General features: G+C 43.0%; 1 protein-coding gene across 18 annotated transcripts in view; it reads left to right on the forward strand.

The window, feature by feature from the left end:
- BRSK2 (BR serine/threonine kinase 2) overlaps positions 1-27722 on the forward strand; it is a 532635-nt gene that overhangs the window by 397570 nt on the left and 107343 nt on the right. For all 18 annotated transcript variants that reach the window (XM_077321456.1, XM_077321462.1, XM_077321458.1 and 15 more), the window contains exons 4-5: positions 1663-1803; positions 20117-20233. In XM_077321456.1, the coding sequence (XP_077177571.1) occupies positions 1663-1803; positions 20117-20233 (258 nt within the window). The remainder of the gene's footprint in view (positions 1-1662; positions 1804-20116; positions 20234-27722) is intronic.

Below are 27722 nucleotides of genomic sequence, written 5' to 3' on the forward strand. Positions count from 1 at the left end.
TCCCCCCAAAGTGTCCGATGATGGGCCTGGAGGGGGTGGGCAGGGGAGGGGCCCCGGGTAAGGGGCATACACAGCTATGCTCCCCAACTATATTCTGCACAATTGTGCCACTTCGGGGATATTTCGAAGCCTGAAGAATGTTTCAGGGATTTCTCATCAGTACAAAAGTTGAGAAAGGCTGCCATAGAAGGCCTACTGTATGTGTATTTCTATTTTTCCAATAAGTGGTTAATTTCACTTAAGTGTAGATCTTTTTTATTTTCTACAACCAGGCTTGTAGTTTAGGGATTTTTCTGTTTCCATTGCCTGGCAAAAACCAGCCTGGCAGCAGTAATCATATGTTCTCTAGGGATGTCAGGTAGGTAATTCAGCAACAGTGCCTCTGGTTGATAGGGGATTTGTTTTTCCAGCCTGATTGATACAGTTTCCACCCCTTGTTTCCAATAACTAGACTTGCAGGGGTAGTCAAACTGCGGCCCTCCAGTTGTCCATGGACTACAATTCCCATGAGGCCCTGCCAGCAAATGCTGGCAGGGGCTCATGGGAATTGTAGTCCATGGACAGCTGGAGGGCCACAGTTTGACTACCCCTGAGCGAGAGGCATATTTGCATGTCCACCCCATGTGAAAGAAGTCTGCCTTATCTTCTTTTCGGAACCAACGTATGCTGGTACTAGTCTTAACAGCTCTTTGCCAGCCTTAACAGAATTAAATGTCACCTGTAAATCATTTCAACAGTTTTTCTCTAAAAGAAAGGCAAACTGTAATGGTAGTTTGGGTGAAGATGCCCATTTTTAATCATCTAAGTTATTACCTAAGTTGTTTTGCCACCTAATGTGGAAGTTTTGATCAGATTTGAGTGTTATTTTCAATACAGGCACTTGTTTTTTATACAGTAGATTGAATGCAGAGCCCTGTGAATAGAGTTTAATTTGTGGGACAGATATTTCCTTTTCTTGCTGTAGCCTACTGCATTCTCATATGCTATTCCTGGGGGCTGGGGGACCCCATTAATAGCATGGGATGTGTTTTTGAGAGGCCTGCACAGGCAGTCATAAATATTCCCACCCACCCCTGCAAGGAAGTATTCATTCTTGTATATGAGACACCTTTGGATTCAAACCAGTGTGTCTTAAGTAAGTTAATAGACTGATGCCGCCAAAATATTTAGCACTTTTCATGGAAGAACAGAAACAAACCTAACTGGCTTTACACCTTTATTATTAAATCTGGAAAAGTTAAAATATTTTTTTCTATATAAGAAATATTTTAAATCCAGGGAATTCTTTTTCTCAGCAAATGTGGTTTCAACAGGAAGTTTCAGGAAGTAAAGTGATATCCCTGAATATAAGGTTTAAATCTGCATCAATATTTGTTCCACCAGTAGTATTTTAGATCATGTCTAATGTGAATTTCTTATGAAGCACCAGAGATCAATCAATAAGGACACTGAAAGCAAAGAAGTCATCCAATTGCCAAATGCATCCACATTTCAAGAAGATTTAAGAACTCCAGGAATTTATTTTGCTTACAGAACAGTTAAAAATGTACAAGGGGAATAATTTATAAACTGCCGTGGTTTGCAGTTTCCATACAGAGTTAATCTGATTATACAGGAAGGTTGTCCATGTATCTTGTGTAAACCCTTTCTACTCTTTTGTAGGTATTTGGTGCTAGAACATGTGTCCGGTGGAGAACTTTTTGACTATCTTGTAAAGAAGGGAAGATTAACACCAAAAGAAGCTAGGAAGTTTTTCCGACAAATCATCTCTGCTTTAGATTTCTGTCATAGTCATTCAATATGGTGAGTATAGAAATTTAAATAAATAAAATAAATAAATCTTAATTCCTAGATGCCCAGGGTGGGTAACAACACAAGATTAATATAATGAAATATAAAATTACATATTATAACAGTAAAACCTTTTATAGATCAGTTTGCCCCCAACTAGCCCAAAATTCTAGGGGGGGAGGGGGGCAGCTCCTTGAAGGATGGCTCTTCTCTCAGTTTCCAGTAGTGAATCCAGTAATTCTTGGTGGTCCATCAGGGGCCTGGTGGAACAGCTATGTCTTGCAGGCCCTGTAGAACTGGTTAAGGTCCTGCATGGCCCTGATCTCTTTTGGCAGAAAGTTCCACCAGACCAGGGACAAGGCCTCAAAGGCCCTGGTCTTGAGCAAGGCCAGTCTCACTTCCTTTGGGTTGGGAATCTTCAACAGATTTCTACCAGATCTTAGCACCTTTTGGGGGGTTGTAGAGAGAAAAGTGGTCCCATAGATATGCTGATCCAAGATCGTTTGGGCTTTGAAGGATAATACCAAAGCATTGAGCCTGATCCTGTCTCCAATCTAAATCCAATGCACCTGGGAGAACACTGATGTCATAAGCACCCTCCACTGGGTCCCTATGAGGACCTGTGCTGCCGCATTTTGAATCAGCTGGAGTTTGCAGAGCAGTCTCAAGGGGAATCATGCGTAAAGTGAATTGCAGAAGTCTAATTTAGAGGTGACCATTATGTGGGTCACCCTAGTTATGTGCAATGCAGAGAGCTAGGGTGCAAGTTGTTGTGTCTGACGTAGGTGGAAGTATGCCAGGGAGGCAACATTCATTATCTGGGCCTCCATTGATAGAGAAGTATCCAGAATCATGCCCAGATTCCTGACAGAAGCTACCACTATTAGTTGGATTCCATCAAGAGCCAGGAGGTACACCAACTGTCTCTCTGCATGCTGACCCAGTCAGAAGACCTTTGTCTTGGAAGGCTTCAATTTCAGCTAATTCCAAGTAATTACGTTGGTTACAGATATAACAAGTGATGAGAGCTATTTATTTGTTTGTTTGTTTGTTGCCCTCCTTTTCGGCTCAGAGAGGTTTACATTGGAAACTTTCATAAAACAATACAATACAATAAATATCTTGACTTAAATATATAACATCTTTAATGCTGAGAATTTGTACCAAATAAAACAGTTTATAATTTAACATTCAACATTCTGCATTCAACAACTCAGTTTTTTTACTGCTCTGTGATTCTGGTTTTCTTTCTGTGGGTGCAGTTGATGGTGGAAAGGGCTTGTGGGCCCTGGTTGGTTGTCTATCCTGACTGAAAGCCTGGTGGAAGAGCTCCCTTTTACATGCCCTGCAGAATTGTTTTAGATTCAGCAGGGCTCTGATGTTGTCTGGGAAGTCATTTCACCAGTTGGGGGCCAAGGCTGAGAAAGCCCTGGCTCTGGCCAGTGATAGATGAGCTTCCCTGGGGCAAGGGATCACCAGCTTGATGGTGTTGGTAGAATGTAGCGCTCTTCAGGGGGCAGAGAGGTGATTTCTCAAATACTCAGGGCCCAGACTGCCTATGGTCTTGAAGGTGGTTACTAGAACCTTAAGTGGGATCTAGTAGTTGACTGTTAGCCAGTGCAACTGTTGGAGTGCGGGCCAGATGTGGACCCTCCAAGGTGATCTTCTATGAATTCTGGCTGCTGCATTCTGCACCAGTTTCTGGATCATTGATAAGGGTAGGCCTACATCCAGTGAGTTACAGAAATCCAGTCTAAAGGTGACCATTGCATTGAATCATTGTGGCTAGGTAGTATATTAGTTTGATGCAGATAGTGGCTAGATGATTAGTTTGATTAGTTTGATGCAGATAGTGGCTAGATTGTGGCTAGGTAGTATATTAGTTTGATGCAGATAGAAGAACACCAGCTGAGTTATTCTTGTGATCTGTTCCTCCATGGAGAGGGAGGTATCAAAGATCACACCCAGATTCCTGGCTGAGTGCGCAACTGACAGTTTTACCCCATCCAGGTCTGGCAGTCACGCTTCCTTGCTTGGACTTTTCCTATAAAATCACAGGACCTCTGTATTTGGAGGATTAAGCTTCAGATGGCTTTGCTTACGCCAGCTCATCACTGCTTCCAGACATCTGGCTAATGAGTCTGGGAGTGGGTCAAGGTGTCCATTCATCATGAGGAAAAGCTGGGTGAATTCAGCATACTGATGGCATCCCAGTCTGAACCTGGGCAAGAGGGTACATAAAGATGTTAAATAGGATTGGGGAGAGAACTGCTCTATGTTGCACCCCACATGAGAGTTGCCAGCAAGGTGTCTGGTTCTCCTATTGCTACATTCTGTCTGCACCCCTAAGTAAAAGAGATCAGCCATTCCTTGTATCAGGCTGTTCCTTGTATCCTGGTGTCAGCAAGGCAGCGAGCTAATAGCTCATGATCTACTGTGTCAAATTCTGCCGAGAGGTTAAATAGAATTAGCAGTGCTGACCCATCTGGGTCCAGCTGGCAGCGGAGGATGTCCATAAGGGTGACCAATGCCATCACAACCCCATGGCCAGGCCAGAAGCCTAACTGGGCTCGGTCTAGGACCAAAGCTTCCTCCAGAATGCAGTCAGTTGGCCCACAGCAACTCTTTCCACCAGGTTCCTGAGAAACGCTAGGTGTAAGACAGGTTGGTAGTTGGTGGGCTCCCACGGATCCAGGGATGGTTTCTTCAGCAGAGGCTATACCACTGCAGCCTTCAGCAGTACAATAAGTTCAAGTTGAAGCAGTAAAATAAATTAAAATTTGAAAAGAAGGGAAGTATTGCATATATTTCTATTTTATAAAACTGATTTTTTTTTCTTGGAAAAAACCATAAAGCCATTCCTACTTGTTAGCTTCGGTCCTAGATCCATCCCAGTCAGGCTTCCGGCCTGGCCATGGGGTAGAGACAGCGCTAGTCGCCCTGACGGATGACCTCCGTCGCCAGTTGGACCGAGGCGGGTCGGCACTGCTGATATTACTAGACCTCTCAGCAGCGTTCGACACAGTCGATCATGAGCTTCTAGCTCGCCGCCTCACCGATGCCGGAATACGAGAGACAGCCCTCCAATGGCTGATCTCCTTCCTCCGGGATCGTGGACAGAGGGTTGCAATTGGAGACAAAACATCAGACCGTCGTCAACTTACTTGTGGAGTCCCACAAGGAGCGGTCCTCTCTCCTATCCTATTCAATATCTTTATGCGCCCTCTCGCACAACTGGTACGGAGGTTTGGGCTGGGTTGTCATCAATATGCCGATGACACCCAGCTCTTCCTCCTGATGGATGGCCGCCCTGACTCCCCCCCAGAAGCATTAGCCAGCTGCCTGGAAGCAGTGACGAGATGGCTGAAGCAGAGTCGTCTGAAGCTCAATCCTTCAAAGACGGAGGTCCTGTGGCTGGGTAGGAAGGGCCCATGCGAGGAAGCGTGCCTGCCTGCCCTGGATGGAGTACAGCTCTCTACGGCTCACTCTGCCAGGAACCTAGGCGTGATTCTGGATACTTCCCTTACAATGGAAGCCCAGATCACAAAGGTAGCGCGGCTGGCATTTTACCATCTCCGCCAAGCCAAACTACTAGCGCCCTACCTGGCCCCGGAACACCTAGCCACAGTGATCCATGCGACGGTCACCTCTAGACTGGACTTCTGTAACTCGCTCTACGCAGGCCTGCCCTTAGCCTTGACCCGGAAACTACAGCTGGTCCAAAACGCAGCGGCCAGGATCCTCACAGCAACACCGTGGAGGTCCCACATCCGGCCCATTCTCCACCAACTGCAGTGGTTGCCAGTTGAATTCCGGATCAGACTAAAGGTTCTGGTAATTACCTTCAAGGCCATTCACGGTCAGGGCCCAGTGTACCTGAGGGACCGCCTTCCTGCCTATGCCCCTAAAAGAGCTCTGCGCTCCACTGCCACCAACCGGCTAATGGTCCCTGGCCCTAAAGAAGTCCGCCTGGTCTCGACCAGGGCCAGAGCATTCTCTGTCCTGGCCCCCACCTGGTGGAATGAGCTCCCGGAGGAGATCAGGGCCCTGACGGAGCTTAAACAGTTCCGCAGGGCCTGCAAAAAGGAGCTCCTCCGCCAGGCATTTGGTTGAGACCAGGCACAACCAACAGCGAATGAAGGGCCCCCGCTCCCCCCCTCCCCCCATCTCCCCCCTTCCTCCCAGAACTCCACCAGAGCGCTCTGGACCTGTTGTGGTATTGCACCGTTCCATCGTTATATTATTTTATTATACTGTTATACTGTTACATTCTGTTATATGGTTACAACCACTGTTATTATTTACTGTATGTTTTAACGAAGACTGTTTCATGTATCGTTGATTAGTTTTAATGTAAACCGCCCTGAGCCTTCGGGGAGGGCGGTATATAAATCTAAATAAATAAATAAATAAATAAATTAGCCAGCTTGGTGCAGTAGTTAGGAAAGGTGGCCATCTTGCTGTAGTGGTTAAGAGTGGCAACCTTTAATATGGAGAGCTATGTTTGAGTCTCCAGTTCTCTACATCCAGCCAGCTGATCTCACAGAGACCTCAGAGCTTTCTCAGTCCCACCTACTTTACAGAGTGTCTGTTATGGGGAAAAGAAGAGAAGGTTGTAAGCTGCTTTGAGACTCCTTTGAATTGTGAAAAGTAGGGTATAAAAATCACTGTTCTTCACTTGACTGTGGAAATTTTATATTACTAAGGAAATTTCTAAGGAAATTTTACACACAATCATCAACTCTTTGAAGTAAAGCTAGGATACAAATATAATGCATTACAGTTACACCCATGCTGAAGACTGTCCATGGGCTTTCTCTGAATAAAATGTAGCATGTTGAGCAGTTTATACGTGATTCCTGTTATACACAAACCTTTCCTTTCCCATTAGTTAGATTAAGAAATGGAGGCACCTACTGTCACATTCATTTACAACAAACACTTTAAACTAGGAAAATCAAAGCCCAGTGGGAGTAGGAGCTTAATTTATAAGAGTCTTGAGGGCACTTGCCAATAAATAAGAATAATATGTGTCATATTGTGCCTGGTCCCTGAAGAAACCTGGGACAATTACCAATTCAACAAACTCATTTTATGGCATCCTTGGGTTATCGAAAACCTTCTGGTGTTGGCAGTCTTACCTAGACCCCTTCTGGGCTTTTGAATGATTGTTCCCTTTAATTTCCTTTCCAGTAGGAATAATTTTCTTTATCAGTCTGTTATTGATACTTATTAACTCACTTGGATGATTGAACTGTTGAGTGTGGTTTAACCTGTGGCTTTCAGGCCATGTTCTAAATCAAGCCAGTTTCCACTTACTGCTTTAACAAGTTTGAGTAATTTTTAAATTACACCGAAATTGAGTTTTTTCCACCAATTGTAATGCAAGGTTTCTATACAGCTACTGACCCATAACCACACACTTATTACTCAGTAATGCTATTTCTTAAAACCTGATTGGCTGAGAGCTGTGATTTACATAATGGCTGTACCGGTGTTTCTGAGTGCAGACTGCATTTCAATCTGATAGCCTAAAGACTCCATTAGAATGTGCAATGCAGAACCAGTGTGTTGCAGTGATTAGGGACCCTTTTTGCTTGATTGACTGCAGCCCTGCTGTACCCACAAAAGGGGAGGAGCCTAACTATTTCACAAAGATTTCTATATGGAATCTTTTGATAGGAGAGGAAGAAAAAATGCAGGGAAAATGTGAAGCTTTTCTACAAATCTCTACTGAGTTGAATTTGATGTGCTGTGCAACCACAGGCACATTTGGTGAGGACTGTCCCCAGGAAAAGTGCATAAGATTGCAGCATTAGCGTACAGCTGGGCTATAGTCATGTGGTGGGTGGTGGTGGAATTTGAACATTTCTGTAAACAACTATGGAAAACTTGTTTGCGCACCTCACACTGTATAACTGATTGTAGAGGAAGAAGGAGACTTGGTCCTGATATGCTACTTCTTCTCTACCATAAGGTATCTCAAAGCAGCTTACAGTCGCCCTCCCTTTCCTCTCCCCACAACAACAGACACCCTGCAAGGTAGGTGAGGCTGAGAGAGCCCTGATATTACTGCTCGGTCAGAACAGCTTTATCACGACTGTGACGAGCTCAAGATCACCCAGGCAAAGAGACAAACTTTAAGTGGTACAAAATGAATGATGGCAATGGTGAGATTTAGTGGGGATGGAGTTAAATGTCATAGCTGAATCATCCACAAAGAAAGTATGAAGAGCCAAATATTTCCTGACAATAGCAATTAAAAGTATGCTGGAATGACAACCTAAAACATTGCCTTAATTATAAGCAACATCTTATATGTTTTGAATTCCACTAAGCTAGGAGTGTAGATAAACTCACAGAAAAAATGGTGACAGGACATGGGGTAGTTTGAATGCCAAGTCCAGAGAAAATAGGCAAGTAGCACAGATGGGTTTATAACAGTCAGCAGAGCACAAGGGAGAGCTGACAGAAATCAATAACAGCTTGAGGGTCCAATCTGAAACTCATTAAAATTAATGGAGAGAGTCCCACTTACTTTGGTAGCCACTGGATCTGGCCAAGAGGTTTTTTTCGTTATTAAACTATATGACTGAACTCGTAAGTCCTTTGGACTGGTGGTTCATCAGTCCAGCAGACATGGTTTCACAGTTAACAAAAGGCCTGCAGGTTATTGCTTACGTGATCAGAGTTGCTATTTTAATAAGCCGCAGGATGTTCCTCTAGAATATGTTTATTTGGAGTTGCACCTTTTGGATGATGCTCAGCATGTTTATATGTGAGATTATATAGTCTATTGGCAGTGTCTGACCTTGGAGGCTTGAATCAAGTCCCTCTGCAATCTGTATTCATTAGATTTCCTTGGAAGATCACTCTGTCCCCCTATAAGTTTCACTTCTAAAAGACATTCCCTCCTATAAAAATAAACCATAAACAAAAACCTTTTTATTGAGTGCATCCTTACAGATAGGCTTAGATTCACAACTACTCAGTTCTGCGGTGAACAATAAATCAAAGCTTACTAATTTCTTTTAAAATTGGTTGTTTGTTACAAAGTTATTATAAAATTCCCCCCCTTCTTTGAAGGATAGGGTGGTTTCTTTTGGATGTAGGTATTAAATCTGTGGGTTCGTCAAGACACACTCACAGTTTCTTCAAATCCAACAGCTCTTTCTTAAATACCAACTCCAACTCCAAACAAAACACCAAACAGCAAACCCACTGAGCTTTTATACAATCATCCCACCAAGTAACCTGACTGGCCCTTGACGGAGCCTTGTAATTGGTCCATTTCCAGAGTCAGATTCATATTTATTTGCAATACAGCTCTAAGCTAGTTATAAAGCCCACACAACTTTAAAAATTGTGATCTAATAGAATGCTTACCAGCAAATAAATACTTTGAAATCAAATGTTCTAAACAGAATTAAACTAAACACATATCAGGATTAACAGTGTACCTAAGGCATGACAGATTTCTAATAACATGCTTTTGGCCTAATTTGCATGTTATGGCACAATATTTGGCTGCCTTCGGAAAGGAGGCCCGTAATTTTCTGTTCCACAGAGTCACTTGGAATCCGGGGCAAACAGGGGGAGAGGGTCAAGGATCTTATTGCGAACTCCCTCATAAAGTGAATATCCGAAAAGGTCTTGCTCTATGGACTCCCAATTCCCCACTTCCAGGGTCTATATGCAGTCTCTGATTGGCTAGTTTATGATCTTAGAATCATAGAATCATAGAATCACAGAATCATAGAGTTGGAAGGGGCCATACAGGCCATCTAGTCCAACCCCCTGCTCAACGCAGGATTAGCCCTAAGCATCCTAAAGCATCCAAGAAAAGTGTGTATCCAACCTTTGCTTGAAGACTGCCAGTGAGGGGGAGCTCACCACCTCCTTAGGCAGCCTATTCCACTGCTGAACTACTCTGACTGTGAATTTTTTTTCCTGATATCTAGCCTATATCGTTGTACTTGAAGTTTAAACCCATTACTGCGTGTCCTCTCCTCTACAGCCACCAGAAACAGCGTCCTGCCCTCCTCTAAGTGACAACCTTTCAAATACTTAAAGAGGGCTATCATGTCCCCTCTCAACCTCCTTTTCTCCAGGCTGAACATTCCCAAGTCCCTCAACCTATCTTTATAGGGCTTGGTCCCTTGGCCCCAGATCATCTTCGTCGCTCTCCTCTGTACCCTTTCAATTTTATCTACATCCTTCTTGAAGTGAGGCCTCCAGAACTGCACACAGTACTCCAGGTGTGGTCTGACCAGTGCCGTATACAATGGGACTATGACATCTTGTGATTTTGATGTGATGCCCCTGTTGATGCAGCCCAAAATGGCATTCGCCTTTTTTACCGCTGCATCACACTGCCTGCTCATGTTTAGTTTACAATCCACAAGTACCCCAACGTCTCGTTCACACACAGTGTTACCTAGAAGCGTATCCCCCATCCAGTAGGCATGCTTTTCATTTTTTCTGACCCAGATGCAGAACTTTACACTTATCTTTATTAAATTGCATCCTGTTCTCATTTGCATCCTATTCATTAGCCTATTATTCTAGCAAGTGTTTATGTTCACATACATAACAGTAGGTGTGGTATCCTGTCTTGTCCAGGGTTTATGTCTACACATGGATTTGAATACACAGCTTTACGTTCAAAGTTGACCAGTCTAAGCAATAACAATGCTGAATCTAAGCTTGATCTTTACTATCTATGCCTATGATTTGCTGTGATCTGATAAATTTACAAGGTTAATAGAACTAAACTGATTTTTCAAGGAAATTCATCCTGTCTTATAACCCTGGAGTTGATGAGGAAAAGACTTTTGTTAAGAAGTTAATTATTAGCATTATTCAGTTTACTGTAATCACAACATGAAAGCTTTTACCTTTCCTGGATGGTGGTTTATGCTAGAATCTGAATAATCTTGATCAAAATGAGAAAGGGGTAAAGGAAATTAGTTTCATAGTGAATATATATATACTTCAAAGCCCGTTCCTAACAACGGGCCTTGAAAGGGTCCCTTCCCCTGGACCCTGGCCAAGCAGCTTAAGGTGGCTTTGGGCCGCAGCTCGCAGCCAGATCAAGTGGGGTGGGCGGGGGCTGGGCAGCAAGATGACAGATCATTGAAATCAGTCAGGTTATCCAGTCATGACCACAGTGAAAATAAAGGCTTCTCTTTCAGCTAATTGTGGAACATGGGTGCTTGTTACCCAGTGATAATATAAATGATAGTTTTGTGCTCATTCCATCTTGCTCCTCCAACATTCCCAGGTACCCAAGAGCAGAGAAATCTGAGACATTCTTTCTAGGTTATTGTAAAGTTACATTTCTACAGTATTATATTTATCAGTGGTGAAAGATGGAATTCTGGCTGTAAGAAGCTGTGTCCAGTGTCTATGGATCAGAAGGTTATTGACAATGCCCAAAAGTCACTTCAGATTACCAAGGTGTTTGTGTTGTTGTTGTTTTTAAGCAAACCCCCCCCCACACACACACACACCTTTGTGGGGGGGAAAACCTTATTTTACCAGAGGTAACCATAGAACCAAAGATATACTTATTTCAACCACTTTTGTTTTTCTTTAAACCTATTGTTGTCTCCTATATGAATGAAATTTTGTTCCTTCTATTACATATGTTGTCTGATTTCAAAGTGGCAATATGGCATCTGAATTAAAAAAAAACTTGTCCTGTCTTTCCATCAGCACACAGATTTGTTCAAAACTGTTGCTCCTACCTTTCTCTTCAAATCAAATCCGAGATGGTAAAGTTGAGGCAGATGTTACAATGGAGTTCTAAAACTTGAAAATTATCATGGAAGTTGTGCATATCACCTGTCCTGCTCAGAAAGGTCTTTTAAATTCAATATAACAGAGAACAAAGCCTAATTCATATCTCAAGGAAATGTTTTTTTACTTTATATTTTTTTATAAAAAGAAATAGGGAAATACACAAATTGAAACAAATGGCAGAATTATGTTCAGTATCCTTGAACCTATGGTCTTCTGTCCATCTTGGTTCCAATGTTACTATTATATATTTTGCTTATGACCACTCAACTCCCAACTCAACAATTCTCTAAGTAGCCTGATAGTTTTAAGTATGGGGTTGGTCACATTGCATATTCTTTGGACAGGATACCCACTTTCTACTGATACATGCATGCAAACTACATTTAAAGCTGCAGTACATAGAGAAAATGTCTTCATCATGATGTTCAGGCACCAACAATGGCACTAGTATAGGAATTGCCTAGATCTGTGAATCTACTATTATACCACTAATGAAATTACTAAACAATATTTGTCCCTTCCCTAGTTTAGACCGTGACAACTTTATTGTACAAATGGCGGTTATAAATCATCGCAGCTAGGTTTCATCTGAATCTTGGATTTTCTGCGTAAAATGAAATTAGCCTTGAGAGAACTATAATATTTCTCCACATGTATTTCTCAGACATTACAGAAAATGTAATAGTGCCAGAAACAAGTGAGGGCCATGGTATATTTAGACTTGTGATTTATAGTAGTTCCACGAAACACGCACCTAGGACTTCAGAGCAGCCAAAGGTCTTTCATCCTGTCAATTCAGACCCAATATTAGTTCATTTGTATGCAGTAGCTAACTTGCAAACCTGCTTCAGTGATGACATGGGTAGAGGACAGAAAGAGCCAGGTTGGTGTAGTGGTTAAGAGTGGTGACTTCTAATCTGGTGAGCTGGGTTTGATTTCCTGTTCCTCCACATGTAGCTAGCTGGATGACCTTGGGCTCCTCATAGCCCTAATAGATCTGTTCTCACAGAGCAGTTCTGTCAGATCTCTCTCAGCCCCACCTACTTCACAGAGTGTCTTGTGGGGAGAGGAAGGGAAGGCAATTATAAGCTGCTCCATTGGGTCATGAAAAGTAGGGTACAAAAACTAACTCTTTTTCTTCCTGTACTATTAGTGACTTTATGATAATTGTCTCTGAAGGACCACATGTCTTGAATCTTTCTGAGAGAGATGGGCTATAAATGATGTAAATGAAATAAATGAGGGATGGCTTTGGCCATGCAATAATAGCCCAATTTTTTTTTTTTTGAAAATGAGAGCATTCAAAGGAGCAATGCCAATATTAAAAATTATCATCTTCAAAGTACTCTATGTCATGTTCTCCAAATCAGGAGTTATTTTTGAAAACATCGTTCAGTAAAATTAGGCTAGGCGCAGATGCAGTGGGGGAACAGTTGGCTGTGGGACCTGAAAGGGCATTCTCAAACCTGTATGTCCTGATGGTGGGGAGAGGTTGCAGCTATCTCAATCCCATCTGCTGTCTCTGCAGGAATGGGGCAGGAACACTGCAGGTACAGAGCAGACAGCCTCTTGTAAGCCATCTCAGAGCCTGGGGAGGAGCTCCAGCAGATCCTGGTTTAGATTTCCTAGGGAGGTAATTCTCTCTACTGACAGGAAAAGTAAAAACTCCACATAACGTAGAGAATCTGCAAGGAACAGCCGGGAAAACAGCTAAAAGAATCTGGATTGGCTGTTTGCGACATTACCAAGCGACATTATGATTGGTCTAATAATTTCTGTGTTGTGTGCATTGGCTTTGCCCTTCTGGTCAAGCTCTTGCACGGCGCCTGTATTTCGCAGTGCTGACAAATAAAAGTATGATTACAGGAAAGGCCCAATGGCAAACCTGATTAGGCTTCACTGGTAATAAATAATGCCAATTATTTCACAGGACTGAGTAAACACTGAGATGAAATTCCCTGTAGTATTGAGTAGCGAGATTGTGTTGTCATCTGGTTATTATCTGGGTTATGTGAGGTTTTCAGAGGGCACTTGGAGGAGGTGAGACAGGATTTTGCATGAATATTGATAAATGACAATTACTAGAGCCTCTTTCCTTCCAGTTGCCTGAGGCCATGTCTGCTGGGGTGTTCAGGCAAGGCTCTGTGTATGCTTTTATGTGGTAGCAAATGGAAAGGATAAGAGCTTTGTTTGCATCCTTTTCAGAAAAGAGAGAGAACCAATTTCCAAGCCATATATTAGGGTACCAAAGTAGTGAAACAAAAAGACCTACTCAGAATTCTGTGAGCTGTAACTTGTAAAACACCACTGTACACATAGTTTGTATCTTAAAAGAATTCAGACTCTGAAGGTCTAAAGTCTGTGAAGTTCTCAAAATGCCAGGCATCATTTAGAAACAGGTTCAAGGTAGTTTTACCAGACAGAAAATGAAACTAACTCCATTCCAAGATGAGCACTTCCTTCTCATCACCCAGCACATTCAACAGATGTTTGTCCATTAAGGTTGTTTCTGTCATTGGAATTCTGCAGTTTTCTGCCCCAAACATCACATTCCAGGTAAGTATCTTTGACGAGCAATAACACATCACAAAACATCAACAAAATGCCTAGGATTTAACTTCTATGCTCATGCAAGACTGGAAAGTTAGATGGAAGAGGCCATTAAAAACCTACAGGATGTACCATGAGGAAGCCAGAGTGGGTAGAAGGCATAGGGAGGAGCAAAGCTAAGGGCTGAGCTAAGTTTGTCTGCTTTCTTGAGGGAAAGAAGGCAATGGAAATAGGCATTGGTTAAGACCTGATTATGTGAGTAATTGACAAGGTGAGTGTACAGTATAGACAACAAATGTGGCTCAATGTGGCTCAGTGGTAGAGCATCTGCTTGGCATGCAGAAGGTCCAGGTTCAATCCTGGGCTTCTCTGATCAAAAGGATCAAGTAGGACATGATGGGGAAAAATAAACTCAGCCCAAGACCTTGGAGAACTGCTGTTAATCTGAGTAGACAATACTGATTCTGATGGACCAAGGGTCTGATTCAGTATTAGGCAGCTTCTTATGTTCAACCTCTATTCCTTTTAGGACTTCCAATTAATTTCCTGGAGATTGAGCAAGGTTGATAGGGTAGACAGGCTGTTCTCTGACCTGGATAGCACCAGAGAGCCTGATATCATTAGATCTCCAAAGCTAAGCAGGGTCAGCCGTGGTGAACACTTGCATGTGAAACCACCAAGGAAATCTAAGGATGCTTCAAAGAGAGACATGATGGCAACCCACCTTTGAATATCTCTTGCCTTGAAAACCCTATGGGGTTGCCATAAGTTGATTGTGACTTGATAGCAAAAGGGGGAAAAAAGACTTCAAAATAAAACCAACCTTTTATATCATGTATGTAGTCTCTAAATGCATTGTGATGTGTGCGTGTACTGTAGGGAAGGCCTGTACTTCCTAAATGGTACACTTTCCCTGTGATCACATGTACAGGCTGTCTTCTGTTCACCTACATATATATGCACTAATGTTGTAGGATTGCCAGGCACCACTGTGCTGTCAGTAGGGAAGGGATGTTAACTTACTTGAACCAAGAAAAGCATCCAGCATGCTGACAACTCCCAGAAGTGACATTGGCATGTCAGAGACATTGGGAGTGCTACTGGCTTTGGGGAAATTCTATGGTAAAAAAAAAATCAGCCTCAAACCACAGAGTTTTACCCAAAGCCCAGAGTGTCAGCCCCCACACACCAATGACCCCAGTGTGCCAACATCACTTCCTGGTGATGACTGCATTTCAGGATGTTCTTCCTGGCCCTGATGAATGCAGGGTGGGTAGTGCAGGAAGGTGAGGATCACCAGAAAAGCAGCTGTTTTAGAGGGGTTTTCCCCCACTTTCTGAAACCAATAAATGGGGAGTGATGCCAAAGTGGGGGGTTCCCCCAGCCCCAGCAGAAACCTGGCATCTCTATAGGGTTGTCATCTTGCAGCTAGAAGTTTTCCTTAATTACAACTGTTCTCTGGCTAACAGAGATCAGTTCTCCTGGAGAAAATGGCTGCATTGGAAGTTGGTTTTTATGACATTATACTCTGCTGAAGTCCCTCCACTCCCCAAACCCCACCAGCCCCAGTCTTCACCCCCAAATCCCTAAGAATTTCCCAACCCAGAGTGGGCAACCCTAACAGCACTTAGATCTGCAAACATACTCAAACGCATACACTTCCATGCACTTAGACATACTAATAGTTTTTCAGAAGAGCAATCATGCAGGATTAATAATTATCTCTTTACTTCACAAGTGGAAGATCTATGACCGTTACTAACTGCCATCCTACAAGGGACTAGAGTCTTCCTTTTGATGAGCTGCATCTTCCTCTTTCATCTTCCCTGTCTGCATATGCAACTCTGTATGAGGCATTCTCCCTTGCTTGTTCACAAAGCTGCTGTCTTATTTAATCCTTCTTTCCTGTGATGTGGAGAAAGCCCCTGGAGCATTTCAGCCTCTAAAACAATGGGAGGGTATTGTGTCCTCTGTTCACCTACAGAGCAAGGAGGTGACACCGATCATGTTAGACATGGAACCAGAGAGATCAGCTGGAAGGGAACCAAATGTAGTTCATTTACTCTGCGATGTTCCATTAAATGCTGAGTAATTAGCACATATGATGGGTTTTGTCTTTGGGTTCTTGCAGTTTTGCACAAGGGGGCTCTTTCTGAATATTAATTAGATCATCCAGAATGCTGAGATCTTAAAGAAATTGCAGCTAGCAACTACTTCTTCCCATATCTATCTGCCTTCTGTTCGGTTTCCCAGCAAATGGAGTTTGGGGGGCCATAAAGATGCAGTATCGATAACCTGCATCAAGGTCAATTTATCATAGGGCATGTCCCCATCACTTCTGTATCACACATAAATAATTATTTCAAGGCATCAGCTATACTCATCCTGCAATCACAATATCTAGGAATCAATATATTGCATTATTTCTGTGCTGAAAATTATTCCAAAAATCTCTGCCTTGGCTTACTTCATAAGAAGAGTAACAAATGTGGCAGAAATACAATAAATTTGAAATCACAATTGTCACCATGTGGTACATTGTCCTCTTATGATTTTCTCATTTTACTCCCCTGTTTCCAAAAGTAAGACTTAGAAGTGTATTGTCTTTTTTAAATTACTATTTTCTCCCTTGCACAAATTCGCTAGATTTCCTGTCACAGCAACATGAACAAGGCTTATTTATAAGCAGGTAGGATTGTTATTCAGCCAAGCACTGTTCTACACAACTTGATGTTTTCAAGGAATAACTAGTTGAACCTAAGTTTCACATTTCTGCTTTCATAAAAACTTTGCAATTTTGTTAAGCAGCTGTGGGCTAGCTCAGAGCCTGTACATCTCAGGGTAGGGGGGTGGGGGTAAAAAAATCCCCAAATACTGGGGTGTTAAGCACAGTTCTCTCTAAGCTATGCTTGATGTCTAGGATTTAGATGGGAAATAAGAGAAAATGTTGCCCAAGCTATAGAAAACACATTGGAAAACCAAATTGAATTGAAGGAAATAGATAAATCTGAGGTATGACTAATCCCTTGAAAATCTTTCACAGACTGAAAAAGGCTGAAAAAGGATAGTCAATGTCGAGACTATTTTACTTTGGAGAGGAGCTGAGCGGCTACAGATTTTATGATTCGTGGCTCTTGAAGTCCTAGAAAAGAGGGGACAAATGGACCATTTCTGAAATCATATTTTGTAGCTTTTTTGCACCTTAAAAAGTCTTTTTGTTCATCATGAGGTCTTCTGAGCTGGACATTCAGTGGGAGTTTTGTGTTTCCCAGACTCAAACGATCACTTTTCTCCTCATGACTGGGATGGACAGGAAGACAAAGTGGCCACCTTCTTTCTAGGGCTATTTTTCCCCTTTTTAAAGCACCCTGTGAAGCAGCTACTAGTTCCATTTGAGAAATAATGTTACTTACATGGATATGCATATGTTTTGCAATGGAATCAATAGCTGTTCTGTGGGGTCCTTTAAGGAGGAGAAAACCATGAGGTAGGAAGGATATCCACTGCTTCCTGCACATTTATTTATTTATTTATTTATTTGTTTGTTTGTTTGTTTGTTTGTTTGTTTGTTTGTTTGTTTGTTTGTTTGTTTGATTTAAAGTCCACCACTCACAGCCAAGCTGCATCGTGATGGGTTACCCATTTAAAAACCCACAATAAAACCCCAGTAAAATAATCTATCCCACCCCGGTGATTTAAAAAACCCCTACCTTTCCCCACTCCACAACTTCCAGGGGATAGATGGTAACAGATGGTAACTAGGGATGTTCTAGCCAATTGTAGGGGGGGTAGGTGTAATTATCCTGGCCTTGCCCAAAGACCTGGTGGAAGAGCTTCGTCTTGCAGATCCTGCAGAACTGTGAAAGCTCCAACAGGGCCCTCAGCTCACCCAGGAGCCCATTCCACCAGGCAGGGTCCAGGGCCAAAAAGGCTCTGGCCTGGGTTGAGGCCAGGCGTACCACTTGTGGGCCAGGGATCACCAACAAGTTTTCACCCGCAGAGCAAAGAGCCCTGAGGGGAGCAAAGGAGATTAGGCAGTCCTGCAGATATGAGGGGCCCAGACCACAGATGGCCTTAAAGGTCACCAAAACCTTGAACTTGATCCAGGCTGCTACTGGCAACCAATGCAGCTGCCTCAGCACTGGCTGGATATTGGCCCTCCATGTGATATTGGCCCTCCACCTGTGAGGAGCCTAGCAGCTGCATTTTGCATAACTGTTGCATGGATCACCATGGCCAAGTGATCTGAGGATAGATAGGGCACTAGTAGCCTTGCCTGGCAAAGATGGAAAAATGCCAGGTGAGCTATGCTTGTGACCTGGGACTCCAGAACCATGCCCAAGTTCTTGGCTTTGGGTAAGGTGGTGAGTTGCACCCTGGCCAGGGTGGGCAATTGTGCTTCCTGATCCAGTCCTTTCCTACCCAGCCACAGGACCTCCATCTTGGAGGGGTTGAGTTTCAGCCAACTCTGCTCTAACCATCTGGCTATGGTTTCCAAACATCTGGTGAATGTATCCGGGAGGGGGAGACCTGGATGGCTGTCCATCAGGAGATAGAACTGGGTATCATCCAAATATTGGTGACAGCACAGCCTGAAACTCCAAACCAGGTGGGCCAGAGGGCACATAAAGATGTTAAACTATATGTGGGAAAGAACTGCCCTATGGAACGCAGGGGAGTTGAAAGGGACAAGACAGCTCTTCCCACACCGCAACTCTCTGTGTCTGGTTCTGGAGAAAGGAGATCAGCCACTGAAGGGCTGTCCCACATATCCCAGCCCCGGAGAGGCAGCAGGCCAACAACTCGTGGTCAACCACATCAAATGCGGCTGATAGATCTAGCATTACAAGGATGGCCAAACCACTGTGATCCAGCTGGTGTTGAAGAGCATCCTGATGACAAATTTTAAAAAGGCTCGTGACGGTGAGAGATATGAAGCTCCTCTTGATCATCTGCCTCAAAGTTCTCATGTTGTCATTCAACAAATGCAAGTATTTAGTAATGTATAAAGAGGCCATTAGCTGGCTTTCACCAGTTAGGATGGGTACAGATCTGGTCACACTCATTTCTACCAAATATTGTTTCTCAGATGTGGAGAGAAACCAATGGAAACTGCTTCATACTAACAAGCCTTTTGACCTTCAAGGCCATCCGTGGTCTAGGCCCAGCATATATGAGGGACCGCCTTTTGCCCTATATCCCCCGCAGGGCTTTACGCTCTGCGGGGGCTAACCTACTGGTTGTTCCCGGCCCCAAGGAAGCCCGCCTGGCCTCGACTAGGGCCAGGGCCTTTTCGGTCCTGGCCCCAACCTGGTGGAATGAGCTCCTGGAAGAGCTGAGGGCCCTGTGGGAATTACCAGCATTCCGCAGGGCCTGTAAGACAGAGCTCTTCCACCAGGCTTATAACTGAGGCCGGGCGGAAAGAAGATCAGCCCCCCCCTCAGAAACTGGCGGTAGAGAGCATCACCCCCCTCCGTAGTTGAGGATGCGGAGAGCAAATGAGTAGATTACGCCATCGCTGTTGCCATTACTGTAAATTATCGGTTTTTATTGTCATTTTATAGTTTTAGGGGACGGGGTTATGTAAGCTGCCTCGAGCCTTCGGGGGGAGGCAGGGTATAAATATAAATATAAATATAAATATAAATATAAATATAAATATAAATATAAATATAAATATAAATATAAATATAAATATAAATATAAATATAAATATAAATATAAATATAAATATAAATATAAATATAAATATAAATAAGCCACATATATCACTACCCTGAACTGGTTTCTATTTAAAATAATGGCCCTTTATTGGAGTTTTTCAAATGTAGAAATTTATTTTTTCCTAGGACACCAAAAATGTAGTATTTTCAAAGGCCCTATCGATATACTTATCAGACATTGCAAGGAACATAAAGAGGAGAAACTGCTCTCTTTGGTTTTAACCCATGATCTGCTCATTTCTTTACAGCCACAGGGATTTAAAACCTGAAAACCTATTGCTGGATGAAAAGAATAATATCCGGATAGCAGACTTTGGGATGGCATCACTACAAGTCGGGGATAGTTTGCTTGAAACAAGCTGTGGGTAAGTGATATAGAACAGTGCTTCCCAGCCTGTGAGGCATGACCCACCAGTGGGTCACAAAGTTTACTGAAGTGGGCTGCAGGCTCTCAATGGCTTATGGCAACTGTTCCCTTGCCTGGTGTCCAGCTGAACTCATATTGAATCTCTGAAGTGGAGTCTTTTGTTCTTTCTTTTCTTTCTTTTTTATGGGAGTTTGCCCTGCAATTTTTTTTCTTTAGTCATCCCATCTTTGTTATATTTGATGTTAATACCACCTAGCTGTTTCTCAGTGGCCAGTTGTTTAAAAAGCCATTTGTGAATTTCCTGCCAGTTGTGTTGGTTGCAACAAACAGCCTAAGGAATGACCAGGAAAGCTGCTGAGATACATTGCTCCTCCCTGCTTCAAATGTTCTGTTTATTTGCAACTGTGGAGGAATGGAATGGTCTATCGGTATCTTCTTCTCTTATAATTTTGTATTATTTTCCAATCAAAGAATGATCTCTCTGAGGTGCTCCCTGAGGCTGTATCTTACAAGCTTAAAATGCCAGTTTCATTCCCTCCCTCACACCAAGCATTGGCAGGGACAGAATGTGGAGACTCTGGACAAGATGTACTGGACTCAGCTGATGATCAGAGGAAAACAAGAAGAGGAAGAGTAAGAGTTGTTTTTTGTATCCTGCTTTTCACTACCTGAAGGAGTCTCAAAGCAACTTACAATCTCCTTCCCTTCCTCAACCACCCAAGGACACCCAGCTGGCTGCCTGTAGAGGAGTGAGGAATCAAACTTGGTTCTCCATATTAAAGCCATATGCTCTTACCCACCATTAACCATTCATTCATTCATTCCTTGACTGCCCTCTTTGCTGGAGCAGATTCAGGGTTAAACAATTTTAAAATCAATTTAAAAATTCTAAAAATGCCACCCATGAATGTAGAACCAGAAACTGTGGTGGGGGTATAATATATCAATCTAGGTTGTTTCCACACTGGTTATTTTCTCTGGGATTTACACTGTTTATTCACTCAGATATCAAGGCCAAATGGTTGCATTTCAATATGTTGCTCTTTTTTTCTTCTCAAATTGGTGCTTAAGTAAAAACATAGAAGTTTAAAAAATAAATTTAAAAAATCAGCTTTCTGATGGCCAAGAATAAAGGACATTGGAAACCATATTTTTTCTTGTTGGGCAAGAGGGGGGGGGATTCAGGAATTAAGAGTTACAGTTTCTCTGTAGGATTTCTCCAAGTTGTGAGGTCTTGGTGGTTACCTTGTTCATAGTCCGTATGTCCAAATTGTCAATGCCACATCAAGCAACCTGCTATCCACCTAACTTCCTGAAAGTGACAACAGCAGCAGTAAAGCTTTTGCTATCCATGGAGACAGTAACTCCACAATAGCAGTAACCATGTTTCTATTTTATTATTCCCATTTTTTTTTAATGATGGACAACCTCCTGGCTTATTTTTGATGCCTCTCTAGCCAGTACCATAGAAATGTGATGAACGCTCCTTTTTACTCATTGCCTTCCCCTGGAAACTTCCGCTGTGCTATACCAAGCTGGTTCTCCCAGAAGGTGCTTAATGTTTAGGTACAGAAATATTTCCCAAAAAGAGTAATGGTCCCCTGAAGTAAAATGAAATTTGAGGTGGGGGGGGTCCTTAAATTCTGAATCAGTATTGTAAGGGAGAGGAGCTTCAGGTTGTTTGAAATCTGAAGATTTCAGCTAAACAGGAAGCAACCTAAAGTCCATTCCGCACATCTGCCAATGGTGCTGGATGTCCATGACAGCCCAAACCATTACTATTTGCAGTGGAATTTTGACAAATTGTAGCACAATATTCATGCACCGTAGCACTTTTTTCATAACGCATGTTTCTGGTCTTCCAGGAATTGCAAACAAGGCACTCTAAATTTGTGGTGCTTCTGCTTGCCTCAGCCCATCAATTAAACTGAAGAGCCAATCAAATGGATCGCCCTCATGGCTCTGAAATGCCCCTTTCCCTTTAAATTTTATTTTTTAAAAATCCGAAAACACACATAGCAATGAATATATGTTAATTTATTGCTTCTTTGCTTCACATGGAACTTCACATGGAAATTACAACTTGCATTGTAATCCCCCACCCCCCAAAAAAATGGCTTTTTACACAAGGCTAAACCAGGGGGGAAGAATTCATTGGAGATGGAAAAAAGCCCACTGAGGGAGCTTTCGCAGTTCCTCCATCCACACTAATTAATACAGCCTGCTGGCGGACAAGCATGTAATCGATGACACACGTCTCCAAGAAAAAAAAATAACATACAATGCATGTTAGTGCAGGCAGGGCAACATTTGTGAAAGTGCAATTATATCTCCAACAAATTCAACATTATTGGGCATGTTAAGTACATTTTTGCTTGGATAACTAACATTTAAACAGTGGTTTTAAAACAGGTAAATTTGCAGGTAAAATACATGAAAACCATGGTTACCACATGACAATAAATCAGTAAGGTCTCTATACCAAGTAAATTTGAACTTGTGGATCACCATACCCAATATGGTTGAAACCAAGGATGCAGAATACCATGACACAGTTAGGCCCTTGTAGCATTTTTAAATCCCTTTAAAATGGGGCAGACTCAATGGGTTGGTCCTGTGGTTGCTAACATATTTAGTTTAACCCTTATCTTTTGCTTTTGTGTGCAGGCATCAACCAGTAAAAGAGATTTTTTCTACATGTTTTAATTTAGTTTGGCAAGCTGTCTGTGCCTCTGTGCATGAGAGGGTAAGGCTAGATATGGGATATCTTTGATGGCTAAGTAATGAAAATAAATTATTTGCACAATTCTAGTGAAGATATTGCTCCCATATTTTCCCCTTGTGTTGGCTAATTGCAGTTCAGGAATCCAATTTCTGTTGGAGAAATGGTCAGAGAAATGGTGAGTCCCTCAAAGCCCTAACTCCATGGCCTGATTCAAATCCCACCATCACCCTAGTCCTACCCCAGGATGATTTTTTTAAAATATATATTATTATTAAAAATATGTTTGTCAATTCTATCAGAGATCTCCTGTACAACATATAATTTGACTCTAAGTTTGTCATTTCAAATGTCCACTGGAGTAGGGATGCTCATAGACTCCACTTTTTGGGTTGTTTGTTTTAAAACAACTTATTTAGATTTTTAAGCCCACCTTCAGTATCACATTTGGTTTTTGTTTTAATAGGAGACAGACTGCAACCCCTGCCTCAAGCAATGGGAACAAAATTCCCATGCAGTGTACTCGTGTCAAATTTTAGGAAAATAGGAGGATATTTATAGGATATTAAAATTATCACTTGCTGGACAGTCACAATGCAGATTTTTAATAAGTCTGGGATCCTCAAGTGAGTGAGTGAGTGTGTGTGTGTGTGTGTGTGCACGGGCACATGTGCATGCCAGCATGGTGTAGTGGTTAGTGTGGACTTCTAATCTGGCATGCCAGATTCAATTCTGCGCTCCCCCACATGCAAGCAGCTGAGTGACCTTGGCCTCATCACGGCACTGATAAAACTGTTCTGGCCAGGCAGTGATATCAGCGCTCTCTCAGCCTCACCCACCCCACAGGGTGTCTGTTGTGGGGAGAGGAAAGGGAAGCTGCTTTGAGACTCCTCAGGTAAAGAAAAGCAACATATAAGAACCAACTCTTCTTCTTCTTCTTCTGTGTGTGTGTGTTGTGTGTGTATGTGTGGACTGTTAAACAAGACCTGGATCGGCATGGCAATATATATATAAATCATCTCCCAGAGCACCACCACCCAGTCTCTTCTGACTGCACACGTTTTGTTTCAGCATTTTTCTCCCGGCACTGCTGATTTCCAGTTCTGGAGCTGGGCTAAGAGAAAAATGCTTCAAGCACTGGTGTATGGCATGGAAGAGGACAAGATTTAGTTCTCTTCTTCTACACCGTCTAGTTCAGTTTAAAAATGAACCCAGCCATGCCACTTTCTTTATGTGTAAACAGGGAGTAGTACAAAGTTAATTTCTCCCCTGATTTTAATGTAGACACCATCTTTTTGAAAAAAGAAAGGAAAGACTTAGCTGTTTGCTTTGCAAGAGCTAAAAATCCTACATTTTCTACGAAGAAACCTTTGTCTCTTTTGATAACTTAAACAGTAAACGCAATGGTTTCAGGCTTGCATACTTGAATGTTTAAATGAAAAAGTAATGGAGAGATTTTCACTTGAATTTGCATAGCTTTGATAAGATGGCTTCCATGCTTTGCTCAGTTCCACTCACTGTGGGAGACAATGGCATGCAGCTTTTAAATAAAACTGCCCACATAAGCTTAGATATCCTCTCTCTCGCTCTCTCTCCCCCTCTGTGTGTTTGTTTGTGTGTGTGTATACACATAAAGTAACTATCACAGCAATGATTTCATGCTGGATTTGTACAGCAAAGCACAATTCAAATATAAACCTAACAAGAAATCTACAGGCATTTCCTCCTACAAATTTATTCAGAAAAAAATCCCATCAACAGCACCTAAAAATAGGGAGCAAAACTCTCAAATATGCACTAAACACCCCCAGGGACAATAACAGGGAGATTTTCTCTTGTGTTTAGACTACTATTGAGACTCAATTGCAAGTTTCCCTAAGGAGTTTAGGCTTCCTAGTTATGGCACCTCCTGTATGCTGCCTCCACCTGCTGGTGGACCATGCATATTGACTACTTGGTGTCACAAGCATGTACCAAATAAAATAAAGCATTATAATAAATGCAATGCAACAAGTGACTCTTCACAGCTTTTCCCCACATCTCCCTCTGCTTATTTACAAAACTCAGCAGCCTGCAAAGTAGCTATATGGAGTCACAGAGAAATAACTTATTTATGTCATACATTTACGTCATACATATATGTTTTTCCACTGGACTGGTTCCCAAGTTTACCTGCTAAGAGCCAGCTTGGTATAATCGTTAAGAGCAGTGGCTTCTAATCTGGTGACCTGGGTTTGATTTCCCACTCCTCCACATGCAGCCAGCTGGGTGGCCTTGGGTTCGTCCCAGCCCTGATAATGCTGTTCTCACAGAGCAGTTTCTCTCAGAGCTCTCTCAGTCCCACCTACCTCAAAGGTTGTCTGTTGGGGGGAGAGGAAGGGTTGGTGATTATAAGCCACTTTGACATACCTTTGGGTAGTGAAAAGTAGAGAATTAATACCAACTGTTCTTCTTAGTAGCATACCAATATATTTAAAACATCAAAAACTATTATTCATGTATGTGCACTATTTATGGTATGACATGTGTGTAGTATAGCCAGGAGATTCCAGAACTGTGGGCAGCCAGGCAAGAGACACTTGAAGGTGGTTTGCCAATGCCTGCCTTTGTGTCATGACCTCTTTTCCTTGGAAGTCTCTCCTCAAATACTAGCCAAGGTCAACCCTGCTTAGCATAAGATCAAACAGCACATCTTAACACAGCCCGCGGCGCCACAGGCACCACGGACTAAATAAGGGCTTAGGGGGAGGAGTTAGGGTGGGCTCTGTCCGGGATGAGGAAGGGTGCCGATTGGCCCCTTCCTCTGGACAGACCATCGGCTTCGCGCCTGCCGATTGGCCCCGCTGATTCCCGCCCTGGCGAAAAGGGAGCAACTGCGCGGCTCGCAGTTGCTCCCTGGCCAGCAGCCAGGGAGCCCCCCTGCCCAGCGGCCTGATGCTCCGCAGCCAATGCCCCGTGAACGCCTCGCCCCGCGGCCCCAAGATCGCCGCCGACAGAAGCCCGCCGCGGATGCGCACACACGGCAACTGAAAGTGCTGCCCTCGCCAGCCGCGCCTCCCCGCTTGCGCCGCCAATCCCCACCTCACCTTCTTGCCGCCGCCGCTGCAGCCAGGACTCGTCGAGAACTTGCAGGCCGCCGCCCACCCGCTCAGCAGCCAACGCGCCGCGGACGCCTCGCCACGCGGCCCCAAAATGGCCGCCGACACAACAAGCCTGCTGCGGATGCTCACACACTGCAACTTAAAGTGCTGCCCTCACCAGCCGCGCCTCCCTGCTTGCGCCGCCGATCCCGACCTCGCCTTCTCGCCACCGCCGCTGCCCTGTGCCGCGCCTCACCCATGGTGAGTCTCCCCCAGGAAAGGCCGCCCTAAGACCTACACATGCCAGCCCCGCCAGCACTGCCAGCCTGCCTAGCCGCCCGCCACAACTCACTCCCACAGCTAGCGCCCGCTGTATTTATACCACAGCGGGCTTAATTATTAGTCAATATATAAAGCAGAAATGTAGTCATAAATAAACCTCCTTTAAATCAAGTGGCATCTGATAAACAAAATAAGTGGTAAGCAAAATCCAGTGGGCTGCCTAAAAAAAAATTATATAGGTGTCTGGCCAATATGCCTAGGAATATGTCTATGTAATGCCACAGAGAAGTCCCTGCCATCTTTCTACCCTCTGAAAGTAATCTCAGAACAGAGCCACTATTTAGATGGTGCTTTACACAGTAAAAAAACACACCTTATTTTTAATGTCATCATAACTTAAAAGGACGTTGAGCTTCATTTCAGATAATAAGAGCAATCTAAGCAAAGCTTCCCCAGCTCATACTGACATGAGAATGGTGTTTGGGATGAGATACATACCTTCATATGCTATGGCTTGACAATATTATAATCAAGTTTTGGCCAGGAACAAGGAAGAGTAGTTAAGGGGGTCTGTGAAATGAATGTTTCCCTGGGACTCACAATGTCCCTTAACAAGCATATAAGTAAAAACAAAAATGCAGAAATGTTAAGCAGTGGTTTTCAATGGTATTTCCCAGCAGTTTGCAAGCTAGAAACCTACCTCAACCCACTACCATCATGCAAAGTTCTAATATTTTAATACACAGATTTTTTAATCTAAAAGTTTATTTGGACCTGCTCAAGTTAGTAAAGGGGAAATCACCTGTGTAAATGTCACCTTTCTTTACTTGTCCTATACAGTGGTTAAAATCCCAGCAAGAAACACAAGAGTCTCAAAGCTGCTAACAGACACCTTTCCCTTCCTCTCTCCACAACAGACACCCTGTGAGGTAGATGAGGCTGAGAGTAAGAGAACTGCCCTGCAAGAACAGCTCAAAGAGAACTGTGCCTAGCCCAGGGTCACCCAGCTGGCTGTATTTGGAGGAGTGGAGAATCAAACCCGATTCTCCAGATTAGAGAAGGTTCTATCCTACTGTTTGGTAATCCTTATTCTGAACAAAAAGTTATTTAGAGAATTTTAGATTATGTAACTGATAATCACCATCATTGTACTCCCATTTATAGTCAGAATGTGAAAGCTAGCAGCAATTACCTTCCCCTCCCTCGTACATCTTCATACAGATGGAAATCCAAATTTATGTTGTAGTTAATCCAAGTGTCCTGTGTAGTTCCATTGAAACCTCAACCATCTCCATCTTTAAAAAAACAAACCACCTTCCAGTTGTAGCTTGTCCTACAGTTTCTTTCAAGTTCCTAGAAAAGCACTCAAGACAGTCTAACAGATGGCATGGTCAGCCTTGCCT

The sequence above is a fragment of the Paroedura picta genome, chromosome 2 (genome assembly GCF_049243985.1).
Source record: "Paroedura picta isolate Pp20150507F chromosome 2, Ppicta_v3.0, whole genome shotgun sequence".
NCBI lineage: Eukaryota > Metazoa > Chordata > Lepidosauria > Squamata > Gekkonidae > Paroedura > Paroedura picta.